This window comes from Rhinolophus ferrumequinum, chromosome 4, assembly GCF_004115265.2.
Source record: "Rhinolophus ferrumequinum isolate MPI-CBG mRhiFer1 chromosome 4, mRhiFer1_v1.p, whole genome shotgun sequence".
Classification (NCBI taxonomy): Eukaryota; Metazoa; Chordata; class Mammalia; order Chiroptera; family Rhinolophidae; genus Rhinolophus; species Rhinolophus ferrumequinum.
In genome coordinates this window covers 21897701-21921321 of record NC_046287.1, presented here as the reverse complement: position 1 = coordinate 21921321, position 23621 = coordinate 21897701, and the positions used below count along the sequence as shown (strand labels likewise).

The window sequence follows — 23621 nt, the reverse complement described above, 5'->3', positions numbered from 1 at the left end:
AAGTGGCAGGATTTTGATTACTCTCTAATGGGACAGTCTCAGTGCAAAGTGACATTCTCTTCAATTTAGCCACAGACCACCATAGAACTTTTGGCATGCAAAGGATTCTAGTAGTTGCTGTTGTAAGCTGAAAAAAAAATCATTTATCAAAAGTAGCCACAGATCCTTCCTCGTCCCCTTCCCCAGCCCTGAGCCCCCAGCCCTGGCTGCCCCTCTCTCCTCACAGATTTGGAGGAGTGCTTTCTGATCAGCAGGAATATTGTGGAAAGTTACCCCTAGATCACCCCAGACATGCATCCCGGGGCTCCTGCAGCCCCTGGAGTATCCGAGCCCAGCCCCCGGGAACTGTGTGCCTTCCGTAAGTGGGGCGGCTGCCCACGTGCTGCGCCCCTGCACCCACGGCGGACCAGGCCCCCCAAAAGGAAGCCCAACCACAGGAGGTTCTTGCACAACCAGATATGCAGGCAGTTTGCCAAGATTGAGGCTGCCACCCAGCACCTGGCCCTGTCCATCCTGTCCCAGGAGGCGCCTCCCCAAAGACCACCGCCCCAAAGGCCGCCCCTGCCGCCTCCATCACCCTTCCTGGGGGTGGCCCGTGCTGTGGCCCCCACAGAGGCACCCCATGCCAGCCCCAGCCTGAACCCAACTGCCCTGGATGCCTCCACCTTCGACCTCTTTGATGACATTGCACTCACCCCAGAGTGTCTCTCAGTGCCATATGACCTGTCCCAGCTCTCCCTCAGCCAGGGCCCACATTTCTATGATCCCCTGCCCTTGACCCCATATGCCTTGAAGGGAGGAGACAAACTCTTGCCTCCTGAGGGGAACTGGGTGGGCAGGTGGGAGGTGACTTGTGACTGCCATTCTCACAGGATCCCTGAGGGCTGGGGGACCTGCCCCCCATGACACCCAATCACAACCCAGCCCAGGCCCCGGGAAAAACCAGAGGCACCTCCATGACAGCTCTCCAGCCCTCTGCCCCCCAGGATGCCCCGTCCCCACCTGGTAACCCCTAGAAAAATGACCCGGATTCCCAGCTTAGACCACAGCCTCACCTCTACCTCTTCCAGGGGACCCCCACTCTCTCCTTCCCCCACCTTCTCCCTACCCCGCCCCATCACTTCAGAGTCCTCATTCTAGCTCCCTCTCACCTTGGTTCACCTCTGCCTAATGTCTGGTCTGGTCTCATTTATTCCCAAAGATGTATTTAGCACCTACTATGTGCTGAGGATTCAGCACTGAATAAAACAGACAAGAGCTCTAAAAAAAAAAAAAAAAAAAAGTAGCCACAATTGTCACGTGGTATCATTCAGAGGCGTGACAGAGACAAGATAATTCAGTGATGATACTGGGAGCAATAAGGGTGTCCTCCACAAGTGATGGTTGGGCCTGTGGACAAGGCTCCCTACATCGGATTACCAGTGGCAGGGCCCAGATGCTATCATGTGGAATCCGATTAGGAAATACTCGTGAACACATATGAGATACAACATATACGTTTTTTATGCATGTTGGGTGTGGCCCATGTTCTGTATTAAGTGAGACCAGAATCATTCAAAGTGGGTCTTCAAATATTTTGACCCCTTGAAATCTCAACCACCAGTAATATATTTGTTTCTGTTCTCAGTGATTCACAATTGATACTTAATTATTATTTAATTAAAGTAAGCTGCCATTTGTTGAGTTCTATAATGCACTTTTCATATCATCTGATTTAGCCCTTATAACTAACTACCAGGCAAACTAGTTGTTATTATCTGCGTGTTGGAAAAGAAGAAACTGAGACACATCAAAGTTAAATAACAAAGTTCACACAGTAGTCCTGATATTTGAAATCTGGTATACGAGTGGTGAAAGACAGCACTGGTTAAACCGTTCTTGGTTCTTTACTCAGCCCTGAGTTCTTTTTTAAGACAGTGGATAAACATAAGTCCTACATGCCTTACGACAGTGCTCAGCACATTGGGGATACTCAAGAAATATTTGTGGATAAAATATGTAGTATGGCTATAATTAGAACAGTCTTTATTCTTACTTACGAATGAATAAATTCCATACTAATATTGAACATATAAGTGATTGTCTCAACTTTGATCATTATCTTGCAATAGAAGTGGCTGTTCTTTTTTCCACTACCCACCAAGAATATATTTAAAATGTGGTTTCTATTTTGAGATACCACTTTTCAAGCATATTTTCCCCACTGTACTTCTCTAAACTTACTTGAATATATAAATTTACTTTTGGGTATGCAAATATATATCACAATTTAAATTAAATTCTTTATAAAACAAAACGAATAGTTAAATTGGTTTATTTCTTGTGTATTTACTTTATTTTTGCTTAAAGAAAGACATCTTTGATGTTTACAAATGTGTCTGGATGTGCATGCTTGAAAAAAATTGCAACCGTCTCAGTACTATTAATCAATAGTTATTGATCACAGAGTTAGTTATTTAGATATAGTGATCATAAATTATAGCAGTAACATTTATTTGTATAATAATAAATTACAACTTTAATTAGAAAGTCTCTCATGTGTTGTTTTTCATTTGTAAGTATCTCTTTATTGTTATTTAGAGCCCTTTTCTGCAATCAATACACTATTAAGCCTTCCAGCTAATAATTGTTTGTGTGAATCAAAAATGTAAAAGTTGTCTTCAATGAAAAAAATCATTATCATTATTATCTTGTTGTTTAATATGTATTGTGAAGCACATTTCTTCACTGGACTTTGACATTCTTTATATTGGTTCTAAAGGTCTCAGGAAAATATCTATAAAAATGGTAACTATTCTATTTGTTTGAGTTTGAAAGGCTAGTGTTTTTAAATTTGAGGTTCTCTATGTAATGAATTAGCTAAAATTTTATTTGAAGAAAGATGGCCAGAAAATTTGAGCTAAATAACTTCAAAGATTTCTAAAGTTTATAAAATTATTGTGTCATTTTTCCCATTTACTTTGATATTATTCCAAATCTCTCATAATCAAAGCAATTAGCGATACATATTGTCCTACACTCTCCTGTGCTAGGTTCTATATTTTGGTTTCACTTTATAGAATAATGCGATGCAAAAACAATCATATATTTACAAACCATGTTCTCTGATGTAGTCCTACACTCATGCAAATATATATATTAGAAATTTTGCACAATTTTGAAATATAGATGTTACTAAAAAAGGCAACTGTTCAAGGAAATATTATAATACTGGAGGGTAAATTATGTGGTAATTATCATGTTATCCTGTAAAAAGGTATGCTGAGTATCAGACATAGCTCTAAACTAAGTAAGGAAAGTAAAATATATGTATATAAAATATAACAAATGAGAATAGAGAGTAAATAAATGTAGAAATTCTGTGGTAAAGGGAACTCATATGTGTTATTGAAAGTCAGAGAAGCCATTTTGAAATATATTTGGATTCATAGCAATTCAGCAAACAGTGAAAGGATTATGTTCAGTTGAGAGTATAGAGATTAAAATCCCCCAATGGTTTAAACACTAAAAATATCTTAAGGTGCACAGTCCAGGGCTGACATGGCCTCCTCTGCTCCACAAAGTCCTCCCACACTATAGCCTCTTCAGCTCACTGCTCTGTAATCCATAAAGTATAGCCCATAACTTCTTAGTCCAAAGAATAATATATATTCCAGACATTAGAATGGAGTAAGGAATGAATAAGGGGCAAAGTCACATACATTTTTGGTTGTTGTTAAAGATAACCAAGACCTTCTTAATGTTCCTTTGAGCTTGAGTAAAGATTAGATAAGTCTCTTCTGGACGGTAGGTCACTAACTTCTCTTTTGTTAGAGCATTTCCTTTAGACAACTTGAAATTGGAAATTCTCCCTATGCCTCCCTGAAATGTATATAAATATCCTAGTGAGTTTTACAATGGAGGAATGTTTTTCTCAAAGACTGAGAGTCATCCCTTTGAAATGTAATCATCAAGAAAGGTAGTGCTCCTATCTCCTACTTTCTGTTGGAGCATAGGAGCCTAACTTAGATAAATGCCAGTTAGGTAACACAGACAGTCTAATCACAAAGAAAAGGCATTTGCAAACGCAGGAATATCTCAATATGAGGCCTGACAATGAAGTCCGTGAACTTGTTGCAATGTCTCTAAACTTTATTGATATTAGAGGGATTATTCATTATGGATTTGTACCAACTGGACAATCAGTTAACTATGTTTACTATTTGGAAGTGCTGAAAAGGCTGTGTGAAAAAGTTAGATGACCTGAACTTTTTGCCAGCAATTCATGGCTCTTGCATCACAACAATGCACTGGCTCACATAGCACTATCTGTGAGGGAGTTTTTAGCCAGTAAACAAATAACTGTAGTGGAACACCCTCCCTACTCACCTGATCTGGCCCCCGATGACTTCTTTCTTTACCCAAAGATAAAGGAAATATTGAAAGGAAGACGTTTTGATGACATTCAGGACATAAAGGGTAATACAACAGCTCAGATGGCCGTTCCAGAAAAAGAGTTCCAAAATTGCTTTGAAAGGTAGACTAGGTGCTGGCATCAGTGTTTAGCTTTCCAAGGGGAGTACTTTGAAGGTGACCATAGTGATATTCAGCAATGAGGTATGTAGCATATTTTCTAGGATGAGTTCTTGTGAACTTAATTGTCTGACCTTGTATGCTCCACACATCCCAATGATCAACCTGCCCCCAATAATGTCATCCACTGCTGTTCCAGTACTCCCTCCGTTGTTTAAACATGCTCCTGCCTTTTGTTTCAGCAGAATTGAATTCAATACCTCTCCCCGGTTGCAATAGTCTTGAATAAAGTCTTCCTTGCCTGTTTAATTTTGTTCCCTACAATTTGTCTTTCACAAGGAGTTTACCAGAAGCTGCCACGTGATATTTCTACATGAGATTGGCCAGCACTTCATTCCTAGGCCACTAGGAAATGTAGTCTTTCTTCTGAGCGGCCATATGTTGAGAAAAAAAAAAAAAAAAAAAAAAACAGATTATGAAATGCAAAGCTAATTGACACTTGGAGGCAACTAACAGTGTTTTCATGTAACATTTTACTTAGCAACTTTCCATGTCTCAAAATAATGAGACTTGAATGGTACTGTGCTTTTGACAGGTCTTTCAATACTGCTTTCAATGTTCCTTGCATTTTGTGTCTTACTTCTTTTCTTGTCCACTTACACTTTCTTCAAAGTCCAGCTTCATTCATTTAAAAAAACGAAAACAAAAAAAGTCTGGGTTCCTCCTATGTGCTAACTAAAACTTCCTGCAAGAATGACTCAAAAAATGCATCTATTAAGATACCCATTTTTTCTCTATTGAGAAGATTATTTTGGGAGGGAAAATACAATAAATGTGGTTAGGAATAAATATGTTCAAGTTCTGTGACTAATGACTGTCCCCATTCACTTAGAATTTGGTCATGCTACCTAATAATTTACTTATCTGTTATAACAAATCTTCATTAAACAGATGTTGTACAACAATCACTGTTTGGGATTATGGATAATAGAACCTCATCACCAGTCAAAAACCACAGGCTTGCAAAGAAGTATAATAAGCAGCCTCATACTATAATCAAAGTACATATGGGGAACAAAGGGGGCACAAAGGAGAATGTCATTAAATATACATGGAAGTTGAGGATATGGTGTTACAAATTTTTTTCTTTTTGAGTTGGTAATTAAACTAATTTTTAAAGATGAAGGTGAACAAACCAAAGATGCAAAAGAGCATTAATCAGAGTTATGAAAATCCGACTTGAAATGGTCACCCATATAAAATACAAAATGCCAATGCAACACGGAGAAATCAACACATTATTAAAACAAATCTACAATCAACCTTCAAGGGTCATCAGATTACGTGTGAGTAAAGACTAACAGGGCCCTTCATTTGGTATAATTTTACTGCAGATCTCAATAACTGAGAAATGCATGATTAGCACTTACTGCTACCCTGTGGTACTGGCGTAGGGTGGGTGAGAAGCCTTTATTTACACTGATGAGGCGAGACAGCGTGGCTTCCTGGGTTATACCTCTTACTGTCTGCTCCAGTCTATCATTTAAACTTAGATATGTAAACAAAACAAAAGAACAACAACAAAAAAACCCAACTTTTAAAACAAAAGTTTCATTCCTTAGTTCACTAATAATATTGGACATTGTTTTTGTGTTATGTTGAGCTATTTATATTGCTTCATTTTTTAAATTACTTCTCCTTCCCAGTGGCAGAAATAAAAAGCCTGTGGATGACTCATATGTTCAAATTGTGTCAGCCTTAATAAATTATTGTGGTCAAAGGGATAGAAAGTGGTGATTTTTTTTTTTTTTTTTTTTTTTTTTTTTAAAGTTCAGGTCACACATTCACCCTGATGGATGGGCTTATTTCACCAAATCCATTTAGAAGTACTCAAAGAAATTTGGGAAATTCTTACTAAAACAAGGGGAAATGTACTGTCAGAAACAACTTTTCTTATGTAGCTATATTTTAGCAGTTTTTTTGTTTTGTTTTGGTTTGGTTTTCTTACTGGAGATTTGTCTTTAAAAGAGTTGCTTACTGCTTCATTACAATTATTTATTGTTTCTTCAATCTTTGATGTTAAACTGACCTTTAATGTTGTTTTAGGATTCTTTTGCCTTTTTTTCCATTAGTTTATTGGGGTGACAATTGTTAGTAAAGTTATGTAGGTTTCAGGTGTACAATTCTGTAATACGTTTACTATATATCACATCAGTTCTCTTTCTCCTTTGATATCTTTCCTGTTGTTTACAACTGAACTGTACTGCTAAATTATTAAAGCTTCACTATACATAGTGTTTTTATGAGTACTAAAGAAGGGGTTTCTCTGTGTTACCTGTCAGTTTCAATACTGGAATACAAATAAAACCCTTTTAAGGTAACTTGGAATGTTTTCCAAAGGTATGCAACTAAATTGTGACTTTTTTTGGAGAAGAAACAATGTCATTTTGTTTACCAATGTTTGCCTAACCCTGGCAACATTGATTTTTGTTTGCTGAATGCTAACTTGGCTTGGGCAAACAAATGGAAAAATATTTTTGGCAATGATTACCTTTAAATGATGGAATTTGGCATAATAATTATTTAATGACACATATGATTCTTGTATTCTTTATCAATCATGTTCATTTCTTATTTTTATGGCAAATAATTATACCGTGGTTTGTAATGTCTATGGATGAGAATAATCTCTACTAAATATTACAGTGCTTAATGAGCATGGGTTAATCAAAGCCATCATTAATGCCTTTTTTACAGTAGCAAATAGTCATTGTCAAAATTGGTTAACTCAGTATCATTTCCAACTGAACAGAGTGTGCCAATCATCATATTCCTCCTAAAAACCTTTTCATAGTGACCTCAATAAATAGCAGCACCATTACAAATTAAAGTTAGTAACTCACACTTTCATTAAATGTATTCACTTCAATTTTATTAAATTTTAATTATGTATTTATATATGTATTTACTGGTTTATTGTTAATTTTCTTCCAGTATCTTAAACTCCATGAGTGCAAGAAAAATGTATAGTTCAATCATTATTTGAAACAGCATTTGTGTGTGTGTATATTTATATTGGTGTCTGATAAATGTTGTGAATCCATTATTAGTTTGATGATCGCTATACTTATCACTATAAAATATGATTATAATCTCTTAGGAGATTACCATACAATGGAACAAAAATTAATGCACAGCAATCATGATTTTTAACATGTCATACTATTTTAGTGGTTGAGAAGAACTCTGGGGAAATTAAATCAGCTTTCTCCTTTCACAGATGATTTAAAACCCTTAGAAGTTAGAGAGAAAAAAAACACAATAGTTACACTTAAGCAATAACCTGGAGGCCAATTATTCTAGTCTCTTCATTATTACTTGATTTTGTGACTTTTGTTAATATGAATATAATATCTTCACTTTCTATTAGTTATATTTTGTTTGTCTGAGTAGATTACTGTTAGAATATGAGAAATATATCTCAGGGACTATATCTACCTTGTTCAATGTGGTCCAGCACAATGCAGTACAGTAGCAAGCTCATAAAAACATTCAATAAATGTTTTGAAAAACTGACAATGCTGATTCCTTGAAACAAAAACACCACCTCTTCATGAAAGAGGCATACAGAATAATCTTTCTAGGTTTTAGAAGTATGTAATGTATAGTAACAGTTTATATATCCATAACTTAATACTTTGAAACTTTGGGTGCTCTTTGAATTCTTTGAAAATAAAATGAATGCTTATACTTTTGATCTTAATTTCAAATGCCTAATCTTTTTTGTTTTGTTGTGTTTTGTTTTAAATAAATTGTCTCTCCACTCTAGTAGATAGAGTAGTTTTCATGAGCTAGTGAAAAACAAACAAACAAAAACAAAAACTATAGAGTGTAGGTGGGATATCTCTATAAACTTCCCCTTAATTTTGCTGTGGACCTTACACTGCTTTTGAAAAAATAAAGTTTTAATTGGAAAATAGAAAGGAAATAGAATTTTGTATTTTTGGACTTAGCAGAGGTGTCTTATTCTGTTTGGGCTGCTATTACAAAATACCGCAGACTGGGTGGCTCATAAACAGAAGAGATTTATTGCTCAGGGTTCTGGAACCTGGAAGTCCAAAATTAGGGTGCAGTCTGATTGGGTAAGGGCCCTCTTCTCCCTGTAACCGCACATGGCTGAAGGAGCTCAGGGGCTGTGGGGGATCTCCTTTACAAGGGCGCTAATGCCATTCACAAAGGGTCCATTCTCATGACCTATCACCTCTAAAAGGCCTCACCTATACCATCAACTTTGGGGTTTATGATTTCAACATACAAATGGGGGAGCACACAAACATTCAAACTTTAGCAAGAGTTGTTATGTATTTCTTTGCTACCACATGCTACGTAGTGTTATATTACCGTAACCCAATTGTGAAAGACCACAATCTGTTCTTCCTCCACTAGATACATTCATTTCCCCACTTCTTCTTGGGTACCCAGTAACATCATGACAACTCCCCAATAAATGGAGATGCATATTAGTAGTTCAGGTGGGTACATGAAAGAAAAATATATGATTCAAGAAATGATGTTAAGTCATTTACATATTCTAACATTCTTTCTTATATAAAAAAAATATGGTTTACAAATAAGTAGATGGAAATTTGAAGACTTAATTTGTAGAAAAGTGCCAGATAACACTATTGATCATGTTTTCAACCAGCTATATTATCTACATGTTTTTCTTTCAGGCTTCCAGTACTTTAATTGAATAATCATTAAGTGTTTCATAATATTATATATGAAAACATACTATATACATATACATATATAGTAATTTAATGGTCATCCTATTTTATGTATAAAGATATGTATATAGAAAAAGAAATGAACCATTGAATTATAAATATGAGAGAGAGAGAGAGAGAGAGAGAGAGAGAGAGAGAGAGGTTTAATGTGGATATGGTATAAAGAGCTAAAAGTCTGAAAGAAAAGCTTGCAAAACATCACACATTTGTTTTCACCTCAGAGATATGTGTGTGTTAAAGTCTAGCTAATGTGGATCTTTATCTTTAAAGCATAGCTATATGCATTTTCAAATTCCTGTAACACAAAACTATGAAGTGTTATTGGTTTTCTCTCAATGTGTTTTATTTTGCTTATACGGTATAGCTTAGTTAGGTTTAACCATTTGCTGTTATTGAAATTTGTTGTTTACATAGAGCATTTATGGAGTCTATTTAGATACTAGTTTTAAAAGTCCAGAGAACTATGATAAGTGACATCATGATTATGTTTCTTTTTTTATTCTGTGATTTTACCAATATCTCTTAGATGTTTAAATTTAATATAGATATAATTAAATATATCAAGGAATATCAAAGTAATACTATTGTAATATGCAAAGGTTTTTAAAATGCTTGCAGTTCTATTGTTGACTATGGTTACTTACGACGCAGATCCAGGAAATTTTCATTGATCATGCCAAATATATAATGATTGAGTAAAAGGAGGGCTTTTCAAAAAGTGACCTCCAAGAGCATCTATAAAAAACAATGTGCCTTAAAGAGTGATCCTTCCTTTTCTGCTTCTTATGGTTGGTTCTTTCACTCACTGCAGTTCAATACCTGAATCTCACCAGTTCTTTGATTTCAAGTAGTTCATTTAAAATTGTCTTTGCTCTCCTCATTTTTATTTTTTAAGATATGATTGACATACCATTGTGTAAGTTTAAGTTGTATAGCATGCTGATTTGATTCATTTATATTTTGTAATAAATATGATTACCACCATAGCTTTAGCTGACACCGCTCACATCACATAATTATAATTTCTTGTCTGTGGTGGGAACAATTAAGATCTAGTCTCTAAGCAACTTCTAAGTATACTATACAGTATTTTAAATACAATCATGATGCTGTACATTGTATCTCCAGAACTTTTCATCTTCTAGTTGCAAGTCTGTACCCTTAAATATTTCCCAATTTCCCCACTCCACAGTCCCTGTTAACCATCATTCTACACTGTTTCTACAAATTCAACTTTTTTAGATTCTACATATAAATGATACCATGTAGAATATGTCTTTCTCTGACTTACTTCACTTATCATAATGCTCTTAAGGTCAACCCACGTTGTTGCAAATGACAGGATTTCCTTCTTTCTGATAGATGACTAATATTTAATTACATAGTCATGTGAGACCTGAACTAGCCAAAGCAATCCTAAGGAAGAACAAAGCTCCGTGTGTGTGTGTAAAATCACATCTTCTTTATCCAGTTTTCTGTTGATACACAAATAGGTTGTTTCTACAATAAACACGGGAGTATATACATATATATGTAAATGTATGTGTATACATATACATATATATGTGTATACACTGTATACATATATATACACTCCCGTGTGTATATATATATATATATATATATATATATAAATTATATATATATATATATTTTTTTTTTGATATCCTGTTTTTATATCCGTTGGATATATACCAGAAGTGGGATATATCATATGGTAGTTCTATTTTTAATTTTTTGAGGAACCTTTATGCTATTTTCCATAGTGACTGAACAAATTTACATTCCCAAGAGTGCACAAGCATTCTCTCTTCTCCATATACTCACCGACACATTATCTCTTGTCTTTTCGATGATAGCTATTCTAACAGGTATGGGGCAATACCCTATTTTGCTGTGTATATTGCGCTCCTGGGTATAATATGCACCCATGTTTTTGGCCCCAACTTTCAAGGAAAAAAACTTTCATTTTAATTTTTTTAATTCAAATTTTTATTTGTTTTTCATATAGGTATTTGTTTTTTGTATTATAAAGGAAGTTTAGTATTTGATTTTTAACATATTATGATACAAGAAATTTTATGTAGAAAATAATTACAAAACTAGAACAGGTACAAGGTACAAAAAATTTTATGTACCAGTAACAAATTTAAATATTTAGGCATCATAGAAGGCCAAGAACTCTTTGTCATTACAAGTTCATCGTAAATTCAACAAAACCGATTATCATATCCAGAGTATTATTTTGCATATAGATATCACTATTGGTTTCTAGAGTTACACTTTTAGCTCATAAGCATAAATAAAATAATTAAAAACCTTTATATAGATAAGGAATTAGTACTATCCATGTATAATGCACATCCTTATTTTTCCCTCACAAATTTGGGCAAAAAAGTACACATTATACATGGCAAAATACGGTATCTTACTGTGGATTTAATTTGCATTTCCCTGATGATTAGTACATCTTTTCGTGTACCTTTGTCCATTGGATATATTTTCTGAAAAAAAACAAACAAAATATATCTATTCAGTTCCTCTGCCCATTTTAAAATTGGATTGTTTTTCTATTACTGAGTTGTATAAGTTCTTTATATATTTGGAATAGTAACCCCTTATCTGATATATGGTTTGTATTTTTTTCCCCATTCTGTAGGTTGCCTTTTAATTTTGTTGATAATTTATTTTGCTGTGCAGAAGCTTTTCAGTTTGATGTAATCCAGCTTGTTGATCTTTGGTTTTGTTGCTTGTGCTTTTGGTGTTCATATCCAAAAAAAATCAATGTCAAGACCAATATCAATGAGTTTCTTTCCTGTTTCCTGTTAGGAGTTTTAAGGTAGCAGCTCTTATGTTTAAGTCTTTAATTCACTTGGAGTTAGCTTTGTGAGTGGTGTAAGGTGGAGGTTCAATTTTGTTTTTTCTGTATGTGGTTATCCAGTTTTCCCAACACCATTTGTTAAATGGCCTATCCTTTCCTCATGGAGTATTTTTGGCTCCTTTGTCAAATATTAGTTGACCGAATACATAGGGGTTTATTTCTGGGTTCTCTATTCAGCTACATTGGTCTATGTTTCTATTTTTATGTGAGTACCATACTATTTTAATTGCTATAGTTTTGTATTATAGTTTAAAATCAGAAAGTGTGGTACCTCCAGTTTTGTTCAGCTTTCTTAGGATTGCTTTGGCTATATGAGGTCTTACATGGCAAAATCATAGCTAATGTCATATTCATTAGTAAAAGGTTAAAAGCTTTTCCTCTAAAATTGGAAATAAGACCAAAAATTGGGTGCCCACTCCCATCACTCTTATTCAATATATTACTGGAAGTCCTAGCTAGAGGAATTCGCCAAAACAAAGAACTAAAAAGCTTCCATTTGAAAAGAAGTACATAAAATTGTCATTATGTGCAGATGACACGATCTTATATATGGACAATCCTAAAGACTAAACCATTAAACTGTTGAGACTAATCAAATAATTCAGTCAAGCTGAAAGATATAAAATCAAAATACAGAATCAATTACATTTCTAAACAATAACAACAAAATATCAGAAAAAGAAATAAAAACACAATTATCCCATTCACAATATCATAAAAACAATAAAATACATAGGATTAAATTTAACCAAGGAAGTAAAAAGATCTATACAATGAAAACTAAAAAACTTTGATGAAATAAATTTAAAAAGTTACAGCAAATGGAATGATATCCCATGTTCATGGACTGAAGAATTAATATGGTCAGTATGTCCACATTACCCAAAGCCATCTATAGGTTCAGTGCAATAGCTATCAAAATCCCAATGACATTTTCCACAGAAATAGGGAAAAAAAAAATCTTAAAACATGTATGCAACCACAAAAGACTCCAAATAACCAATGTCTCCTCATTCTTATGAATTAACAAATATTGGGGAAAAACCTTCAAATCATGGAAATTAAAATCAATAAGATAAAAATTGTCCTGATTGTAAATAAATATTGTTACAGTAAAAGACACACTACTATTAATCCCCCTCAACATACTTCCCCTTGCTTCAAGCACACTTATCCCATCATTCTTGTCACTTTCTGAAGCAGTTCTGGAAGTCCTCTTTCATGAGTGTCTTTAGTTGCGCTGTCTTGACTGCCTTGATGTCCTGGATCAATTCAGAATGTTTACCTTTCAGGGTCATTTTTACTTTGGGGAAGAGCCAGAAGTCACACAGTGGCATATCCAGTGAATAAGATGGATGAGGACAAACTGTAATATTTTTTATTTGGCAGAAATTTCCATGCCAGAGTGATGTGTGACACAGAGCCTTTCCATTATGATCACAAAATATGGTGATTGCTGCTGCAAAGTGCCATCCAACCAAAAGAGAGGGATCTTCAAAGCAGTGCATCAAGCATTAGTAACAATGTGTGACATATTTCAACTTATTCAGTGCAGTCAGTTGGGTGTGAGCTACAGTTGAGAGAAGGTGTGTTTTAAAGTGTGCCTTAAATCATCCTTCATCATGACAACACTGTGTCACACATTACTTCTGATATACAGCAATTTCTGTCAAATAAAAACATCACAGTATACCCGGCAACGTGCAACTTCTAGCTCTTCCCCGAAGTCAGAATGATTCAGGACAATGAAAGAGGACTTCCAGAACTGCATCAGAAAGTGGCAAGAATGATGGGATGAGTGTGTTTGAAGTAAGGGGGAGTATTTTGAGGGGGATTAATGGCAATGTGTCTTTTACTGTAATTTTTTTTTAATTTAAACATTCACCATAGTTTTTTATCACACTCCATATAATAATCACTGTAGCTAATGGCAGCATGCAGGGATACTTTTGGCTTTCCATATGGGCAACCAAGACTGCCAAAATCGTGTAATAATCCTAGTGTTGGCAAAGGAGGATATATATATTTTCAGCAATCCTAAAATATCTATGTATTGTATGTTGAATTTTCATATGGAGAAGAAGATGAAATGAAAATAGAATTCCTATTTTCAGAGGAGAATGAAAAGTTTTAAAGATAAAACTAATAATTACAATGTAGATGAAATATTAAGAACTGATATATAAGGCAAGTTATATTTTAGCCATACTCATTTGATATTTTAGTAATACATTTTTTTTACCATGAAGAGCAGTGAGTGAGAAAATATTTATATATGAACATACATGAATTAAATTTTATAATGATGGAATAATTTCCTAATGTCTTTTTCCCTCTACCTCTTTTGGTAATAGAAGTAAAGTAAATATAAGACCAGAAATCTTAACATAGAAATGGGAATAATAAATATGTTACCATTGAACAATGGTAACATTATATTGAAATCACTTCTATATAATGTAGATTTTATATAAAATATAATATAATATAATATATGTTTTTAACTTCATGGAAAATAGTTTAAATGTTAAAATATGTGGCTGTTAAAATAGCATATAGGTATAACAAACTACTATAAAATCATTAATAAATTTGTAATTAATTTGAGCAGTTTCTAATAAACTTCTGAGCCTTATGCATACACTTTGGCAGGTGTTAGACAACATGATGAATTCTGAATTTCTGTCAGATGTCAATGATAATAACTACTTGACAGTGATAAGTATAAAATGTTAACAGAGAAAATCACTTCAAGTAGCTTATTCCTGTCAAGCCTCAGCTGTCTGTAACTAGGACTGAATATAACAGTTGCTTTAATGCCCCCAAGGGTATGCTCTGGGAGAAAATATTGGTAGATGGTGAAAAATTTCCTCTAATTTCTATGAAATCTGTGTTCTCAGATAAAAAAAAAAAAAAATGAGGACAACATAATACAGTATTGCATTCCTTTATTTTGAAATAAAATAGAGACTGTTTAGTGTCTTGTACTGTTCTTAATTTTAACAACCTCACAAAATAAGTTATTTTACACATCTTTCAATGTGAAAGTTGGCTTAAATGCCAAATACTTTCTATTCTCATCTTCAAGGTTCTGGAAGAGGACAAGGATTGCATTGATATAATACTTTTCAGTCTGCAATTGCACTCAAAACTCAAGTCAAATATTTGGGAAGGCATGTCTAGTCAGTAATATAGTCACTAATATATATATATATATATTTGTATCTATTTATTTATTTATTTATTTGTTTATTTATTTATTTTTCTAGTGGGATTTTCTTCTACCCTCCTTGCTTCCTTGGCAGTGTAGTTGTCCTGCATTCATTGGTAATGAGGTAACTGTTTTAAGCTCAGTTTTATACCAAGATCTGATTTAAGAAGTTAATAGTTGGAATTAAATTGTGGTGCAAATCACTGGCAAAAGAGAACAAATCAAATACCAAATAAATGGCATGCATTCATTCTCCAATTGCAATAAACTCTAAAATTTCATAAACAGGAAAAAAATATAAGTTGTCTAAGTTGAGTTATCATTTTCATTGTCCAAATCATATGGAAAAAAAGAATTGTGCAATAGTTTTGCCAATAATATCTAAAGTTTTTAAGCATTTGCTTTTTTCTTATATATCTTAATAGAGCTTTTAATACAGTGTTTGTTTAAAACTGTGCAATCCTTCCCCATGCAATATAGAGGGTTTTAATTTTATGTGTTCTTACTTGTACAATCTTGTAGATAGATTTTATAATTTTACAGATATTAAAACAATAGGCAACACAGTGAGGAGCATAAAAACTTGGCAAGTTTTGCTCTTTGGCAGTAATTCTCATTTTTTCCATGGGACCAGAGCAATAAAAACCATGAGAGAACAATTTTAATAGGATATATGGCAATTTCTAGCCCTGAAGTCTGAGGTTTTATCTTTTCTATGAGCTGAACTTGCTATTACTGTGTTCTTCGGAGTGGTAGAGCAAATTGGTGTGTCGCGGGGTGGAGGGAGCAAAACGGAGAGAGATTGAGATTCATAGACCTCCAAGACTCTCAGTGAAGTTTTGGCTTCCTTTTTCTAATTTTTTAACTATATAAAAGAACTACAAAACAACCACTTGATGAAGATACTTAATGTACAAAATAGAGAATATGGAATCAAGATTGATACGTAGTTATTTCATATATAGCTCAAGAGTTGTTCGAACTTTCTGCCCAGCTTGCTATTCGTAGACTTTGCCCACCTCATTTGGTAAACTGATCTCTTGCTTGTCTTAGTCTCCCTTGGCCCCCCACCCCGTGGCATTCTTGGTGTTTTTAATAATCCATTCTCCAGAGGAGAACTTCAAAGATCTTTCCTTTTTGAGCGTTCTCTTCTACTTCCGTAGGACCACAGAAAAGCAGTTGTAAAAAGGTGTTATGCTTTGTTTCTTTCCATGCTCAGAACAGATCCCCCATTTTTCAAAAAAATATGGACAACAAGATATCGTCTGTATATAATTATCAATATTCCTGCAGTCATTACAGCTCTTCAAGTTTTATAATTTATTACCACTATATTATACATCCATTCATACAGTTAGCTAGAATAATTATCCATGTGATAAATGCGATATATTCAAGGAATTCTAAAGGTATCATTTAGAAATTTACAACCACTGATTGGAGCTACTATCTTTTTTTTTTTTTTAAACCTGCTTAGTTAAGATCAGTCTTTCCCAAGTTTCTTATCTCTCTTTTGTTTGTTAACTCTGTGTTAGAGATCTGAATGACCCTACTTTGATCCAAAGCTTCTTCTCCCCAGGTGCTTCTATCTGCAGACAAAAATCTTTCATAGTGTCCATACAGCACCATCAATTATTGATATAATATAGATCCCACAGCTTCTCTACCTTTCTAAGTGCTCTAAACCAACAACAATGAGAATGACATAAATAAATAAATACCTACCAGGAATTTTGACATTGAAAATTAATATGATGGAGAAAGGAACTTTACAAATTTTTTTGGCAGTTGAATTGCTTCAGCTTGAGTTAGACATTGTTCCCTATGAAGTCTGTGGATGAATTGTGGAACAGGTCAGAGTTCTGAAGAAAAAGAATGTTGTCTCTGACAGCATAAGAAAGTCCCTAGGGAACGTATAAATGTACACAATATGAATGACATGCACGTACATTAGGATGAGATTTTCAAGAGGATAATCTTGAAAATAAAAAGATTAACTGTCATAAGTAGCAATTTCTTTCTACTAAATAAATTTAAGACTGTTGAACATAATGCTTATAATATACCACTTCTACTGTCATCTTGGATATCTGGTGACAGTCTGAGATGAGGCTAAAAGGATGGAGGGGAAAGAACATAAGAATACAGAAATATGGAATGCCTTGGAGAATTAGGCATTCTTTCTTTTTTCTCTTTTTCATCATGTTAATTTCTCAATTTAGAAAACAATCATTAATTTTGCTTACTGAATAAATACTGTATTTAATACTGCAATAGACACTAATATTATAGTGGTGAGAGAAATAGAGAAAGTAACCATCCTTCATGAAGAAGACTTTATGCTACTACTTTCTACACTTTCCAATCCGTTGTATAGCTACAGATAGTAGTAGATAAATGGTTAAAGATGTTAACAGGTCTTATAGTTAGATTACAGATTTCAAAACTAAATTATAATTTTGTTTGACATTTTGATTATACTTATTGTAAAATATAACAAAGAAATTGGTCAGTCAAACATTAATCAGGAGACTGGTAGAATTACAAAGAGTAAATATCCAGTGAAAAATAAAATCTATTGGTCAATCTACCTATCTACATATATATAAAACTACATTCATACATATACCGGGTTTCCCCAAAAATAAGACCGGGTCTTATTTTTTTTCTCCAAAAGACATATTAGAGCTGATGGTCCAGCTAGGTCTTATTTTTGGGGAAACACGGTACATAGGTACATACATACATACATACATACTGTATTATTGAAACGCTCAGCCTGGTTTCTCAAACTTTTTTAAAGTCATGTACATAATTCTCTTTGCTTAAATTTCCTTTTTCTGGAGGAGCAAGTGTAAACAGGGAGAACAAATAGAGAAGTGACTGGAGAGTACATTGGCTATTACTTGAATTTAGATTCATTGAATAAGCCATTCCTAGAGTGGAATTTGACTTGGCAGGACAAGGATTCAGAACAGAAACAACAACAAAAATATCTGTATGAAAAAGAAAACAACTGGTAATATCAATAAAAATGTGATTTATTTTTTATTTGATTTTTGGACCTAGGTAATGTATCAGAAAATATGTGAGGTAATAATATTATTAATAGTTTGATTATCCTTTGTTAAATATTCCACCTTGAAGAAGAAAAAGTGCATAAATAATATTAATATGAGAATAAATTCTAATGAAAATACCAAAATTAATGGAATGGAATATATATTTTAAGTGAATTAGGTTCACTATTCTACGGTGAAATCACTGGTGACACATATGATCAATTACACATAATATACTTTGAAAACATGACTATGATACAGCATGGTAGACAATTGAGGCAAAATGTAAAGCCATTGCACATAACACCTTTCCAGCAGAAATGATTAAGTATCATTTAATTTCAGATTAAGTATCAGATTTAATTTCAACTGGATTTTCTGGTTACATTTTAAATTGTACTATTTACATTAGTAATTTACATTTAGAAAGGGTGATAAATAAGGAGATGTTGCATATCACACTAAATGCCTATTGGGTCACTCTAAACACACACACCCTTAAGATACATATATATCTTAAGAAGTTTGTGAATTACATTCTCACAGAATTATGAGAATATTAAAATGTATTGGGGACTTTTATTTTTACTCTTCTTTATTGTTTCTCTGAGACCTGTCCCTCCTTGATATCTCTTTGAAGCACACCACGTCTTTACAGTTGAAAAGAAGAACGTCATCTTCTTGTACCATTCATATCCAATCATCTCGAATTCCTGTAGAATATTATTGTTCTATAATGCCATTATCCAATTCTGAGTCCAAGAGGACCCAGTATTTTAAAGTTTTATGTTCTCATGGGTTAGACTAGTAACAAATATAGTACGTACTACCTCAATAAATGTTTGCTGAAGGGTTGTTGAATGAATGAATGAATGAATGAATGAATGAAACATCTTGGAAGTATCTTTAGAGACATTTCCATTTAGATTAGGGAAATTAATGTTTTTGGGTGATTTCGCTTCAGCCGGTAGAATGATATGATTAAAAACTAACATAGTAAGTGAAGTAGATTCCCACTTACAGTTATTAATGAAAATTAATTTTGCTTCCATAGCTATAGATTAAAAAAAAACTTCTAGGAATGGAATGTAAATCATAAAGGCTTCTTATTAAGACTTCATGTATTAAAATTTCCATCATTTCTATAAACTGTTGACAAAATAACATGGAAATTCAAACAATTCTGTGTACATTACATTGAGAAAAAATTAAGTGTATTGATATTAAAGTTAATGTGGATGCTTGTGTTTTTCACTGAAATTCAGATGTAAAATGATTGTCTTGGGTCTATAAAAATTATATTATAAAAACAAAAGGACAGAAAATCCCCAAAGTAATTTTGAAGTATGTTGAAAATTTCTATACAGGGAACTCATTCATTTACTTAGTTCTACTTCAGTTAATATTTCATGAGACCTTATTCTATGACAAACATTATTCTTGGTATTAAGATACATTAGTGAACAATAATTTTTTTTGCCTACATGAGGCTTACATTTTAGCAATAGGCAATAAATCAAAATAGACAATAAATTATAAATATTTTAACTAAAGTATACTTTATAAATTATATAAAAGAAAAAGTGAGTCAGAGTTAAGAGGAACAGAGAATGTTGAAAGGGAGTGGTAGATTGTAATTTTAAACATGAAATCAAGTTGGATATCATCAGGAAGATGATACAAACAAAAAAATCACTTGTGTGGGTAAAGAGCATTCTTGATGATGCAGATAGCCAGTGCCAAAATTGTAAAGTGGGAGAGGAAATGAAGTGTTATACAAACAACAAAGAAAAAGTAAAAATATGTGTGGTTGTATCAAAGTAAGTGATGGGAAGAAATAAAAAAATGAAGTCATAGTGATAATGGAGAGCTAGACCCTGAAGATACTTTTAGGTTACAAAATGACTCTGAAACTTCTTTGTGTAAAACTGGGAGTTAGTTCCGATTTGGGGCAGAGGGTTGACATAATCTGTCCAAAATTTCAAAGATGAAAATTAATTAGGAATAACATTTTTTTATATATCTATGAAATATAAAAGTGGAGATACTGAATAGACAGTTTGAATAAAATAATTGATGAATGGGAAGAGAATTCACAGCTAGAGACATAAATTTAGAAGACATATAGAATTATCATGGAGGTTGATAATTGTCTAACAAAAATCCTTCCTTTCTTTTTTCATTTTAATAAAAGTCACCAAGCAACTTTAGTATTTATTTTCTAACATATTATGGTACAAGAAATTGTATGTACTGGTAGCAAATTTATGATACTCACACATTATAGAATGCCAAGAACTCTCCATTGTTGTAAATCCATTGTAAATTCAACAAAACCACTTATATTGTATTCCAGGGTATTAGTTTGCATATGGATATCATTATTGATTTCTAGAGTTACACTTTTAACTTATAAGCATAAATAAAAGAATTAAAAACATTTATATAAATACAGAATTAGTACTACCCATGTATAATGTGCATCCTTATTTTTCCCTCACAAATTCGGACAAAAGGTGTGCATTATGCACAGCAAAATACAGTATTTTTCTACATTTATTAAGATCATCATACATTTCTTTAGTCAGTATGGTGAATTACATTAATTAGGAATAACATTTTTTATATATCTATGGAACATAATTTTAAAATTTTAAACCAACTTTGCATTTTGGAGATACTCTCCATTTAGCCATGATAAACAGATTCATTTTACTAAAATTATGTTGAGAGTTTTTATATCAATTTTTGTATTAATGCTTATAAGTTATTTTCTACATTGCCTTTTTTTTTTCTGGTTTTATGCCAGGATATTGCTAGCCTCACAGAGTTCCTTATCTTCAATTATCTGGAAGCATTTATATAAAACTGGTATTATTTCTTCCTCAAATGTTTGGCAAAATCCAAAAATGAAGCCATCTAGGCCTATGTTGTTGTTGTTGTTGTTAGAATATATTTAATTACAAATTCAATTGTTTTAATAAATATAGGGCTATTCTCTTCTTGAATGAGCTTTGGTAGTTTATGTCTTCCAAGGAACTTATCCATTACATCTCCTTGTCAAAAGCATTTTTTATTAAGTTGTTCATAACATTCCTCAAGTCTCTCACTGTCTATAGGATTTTCAGAGATGTCCCCTTTCTCAGTCCTTATTATGGAAAATATATTCCCCACTGTCCCCACTAGACAATTCAGGGATAATATGCAGCTCACAATAAATTTTTAAAGAGACTGAGCACTTTATCGTCCTATTAAAGACATAAGGCCACTCTTCAGTCTAGCATAAGGAGAATCCTTTAGGTTCAGCTTCTTTATTCCTGTTTACCCACATGGGTTATATAGTTGTTACCTCAAATTCTATAGTAAAAGGACACAAGTGAACTAATAGAGAAAAAAAAAAGCACAAATACCTTAAGCCTGGGTGTATAATTCAAGTTCACCAACGTATGATATTACATACAGGCCCTAGTCCGGTGATCGGTACAAGAGCCAGTCTTAGATGTCATCTAAAATGGAGAGCTATACTCACCTCAGGTGTCTTTCTCTCAACCTGAAACATAATGATTTTTAACATTACCTAGACTATTTCAGAATGGAAAGTCACTATTTTATATCATGCTTCCCAATAATCTGAACAGATTAGATTAGTAGGGAAGATGTCCCAAGCATTTGGTGTAGGTCACTTTAGATTCCAGGTACTGTTAAAGTGGTTGTTTTGGTAACAGACACATTCCACATAGGAAACCTAACACAGCAATGTCTACTTTTCAGGCCAGAGTTATTTCAGTTGAGTGTAAAAGCCTATACTATGCACCAAACCTGTCTAGCAAGGTAAAATTTGTAGAACCCTTAATGTTTCCAAAAATAGTTTCAGAACTGCCAGATTAATTAATTTGTACATCACTACATCATTTTGTTACTGTTATTGGAGCCAGCATTCCCCAGAAATTCCTCTTCTTTATAGTTCTTCAACTTGACAGACAGCTGCACGAGGTCTTACAATTAAGTTCATGAACTTGTTGCAACGATGTTGCTAACTTTTTTTAATATCAGAAAAATTATTCTTTATGAATTTGTACCAACTGGACAAACAGTTAACCAAGTTTACTATCTGGAAGTGCTGCGTGAAAAAGTTAGACAACCTGAACTTTTCGCCAACAATTCATGGCTCTTTCATCATGACAATGTACCAGCTTACCCAGCACTGTCTGTGAGGGAGGTTTTAGCCAGTAAACAAATAACTGTATTTAAACACCATCCTTACTCGCCTAATCTGGCCCCCAATGATTTCTTTCTTTACTCAAAGATAAAAGAAATATTGAAAGGAAGACATTTTTGATGACATTCAGGACATCAAGGGTCATACGATAACAGCTCTGATGGCCATTCTGGAAAAAGAATTCCAAATTTGCTTTGAAGGGTAGACTAGGTGCTGGTGTCAGTATATAATTTCCCAAGGGGAGTACTTCAAAGGTGACTGTAATGATATTCAGCAATGAGGTATGTAGCATTTTTTCTAGGATGAGTTCGCGAACTTAATTGTCCAACCTTGTCTGTATATTATATGGTAATATATATGTCCCCCCAGAACTTTCTCTCACCTCCCACAAACATATATCCTGGATGTGTTTTTTAATACATTGAAATCCTTGAGTTCTCATCCCTGAGAACATAGCTTAATTGAGTGTACATTATAGAACAATAATTCTTCAGTATCTTCATCAAAATGAATGGAGAATATCAGATGAGAATTCCAGAAAAGTAAATTGTTAAGTATATTCACAGTCAAATGTACCTTAGATTTCAAATTATGTCTATGTATAAACAATTAATCTATCAAAAAAACTGACTTTGAAAATAAGTGTAGCTTTAAGTATTAAATTATTATGTTATGATAAAAATGATGTGGAATTAAAGTTATTAGAAATACTGTACAGCTTTGAAAGAGGAAAGCCACTTGTTGATAAAGAGATGTTAAATCAATATGTGATTCATTAAGTGAAATTTAAAAACCATTATGCTAATTTCACTTGAATGAATATATCCAGTTGCAAAATTTGCATATCAATCGCTAAGAACTTCATTGTATATTGAACTGTTTACTACAAAATCAAAATGAAGCAATCAGTTATTCATGAAAATAATTTACAACTGAAAATAAGAAA

The 23621-nt window shown here is 33.4% G+C and overlaps 1 protein-coding gene across 1 annotated transcript; it reads left to right on the top strand.

Moving 5' to 3' along the window:
* The first annotated feature begins 291 nt into the window (after positions 1-291).
* LOC117021153 (uncharacterized protein C19orf85-like) lies at positions 292-906 on the top strand. Its single transcript, XM_033104007.1, has one exon. The coding sequence runs from the start codon at positions 292-294 to the stop codon at positions 904-906; it is 615 nt and encodes a 204-aa protein (XP_032959898.1).
* The last annotated feature ends 22715 nt before the right edge of the window (positions 907-23621 follow it).

Coding starts and splice junctions, on each gene's coding strand:
- LOC117021153 (XM_033104007.1), top strand. CDS start 292: ATGCATCCCGGGGCTCCTGCAGCCCCTGGAGTATCCGAGCCCAGCCCC.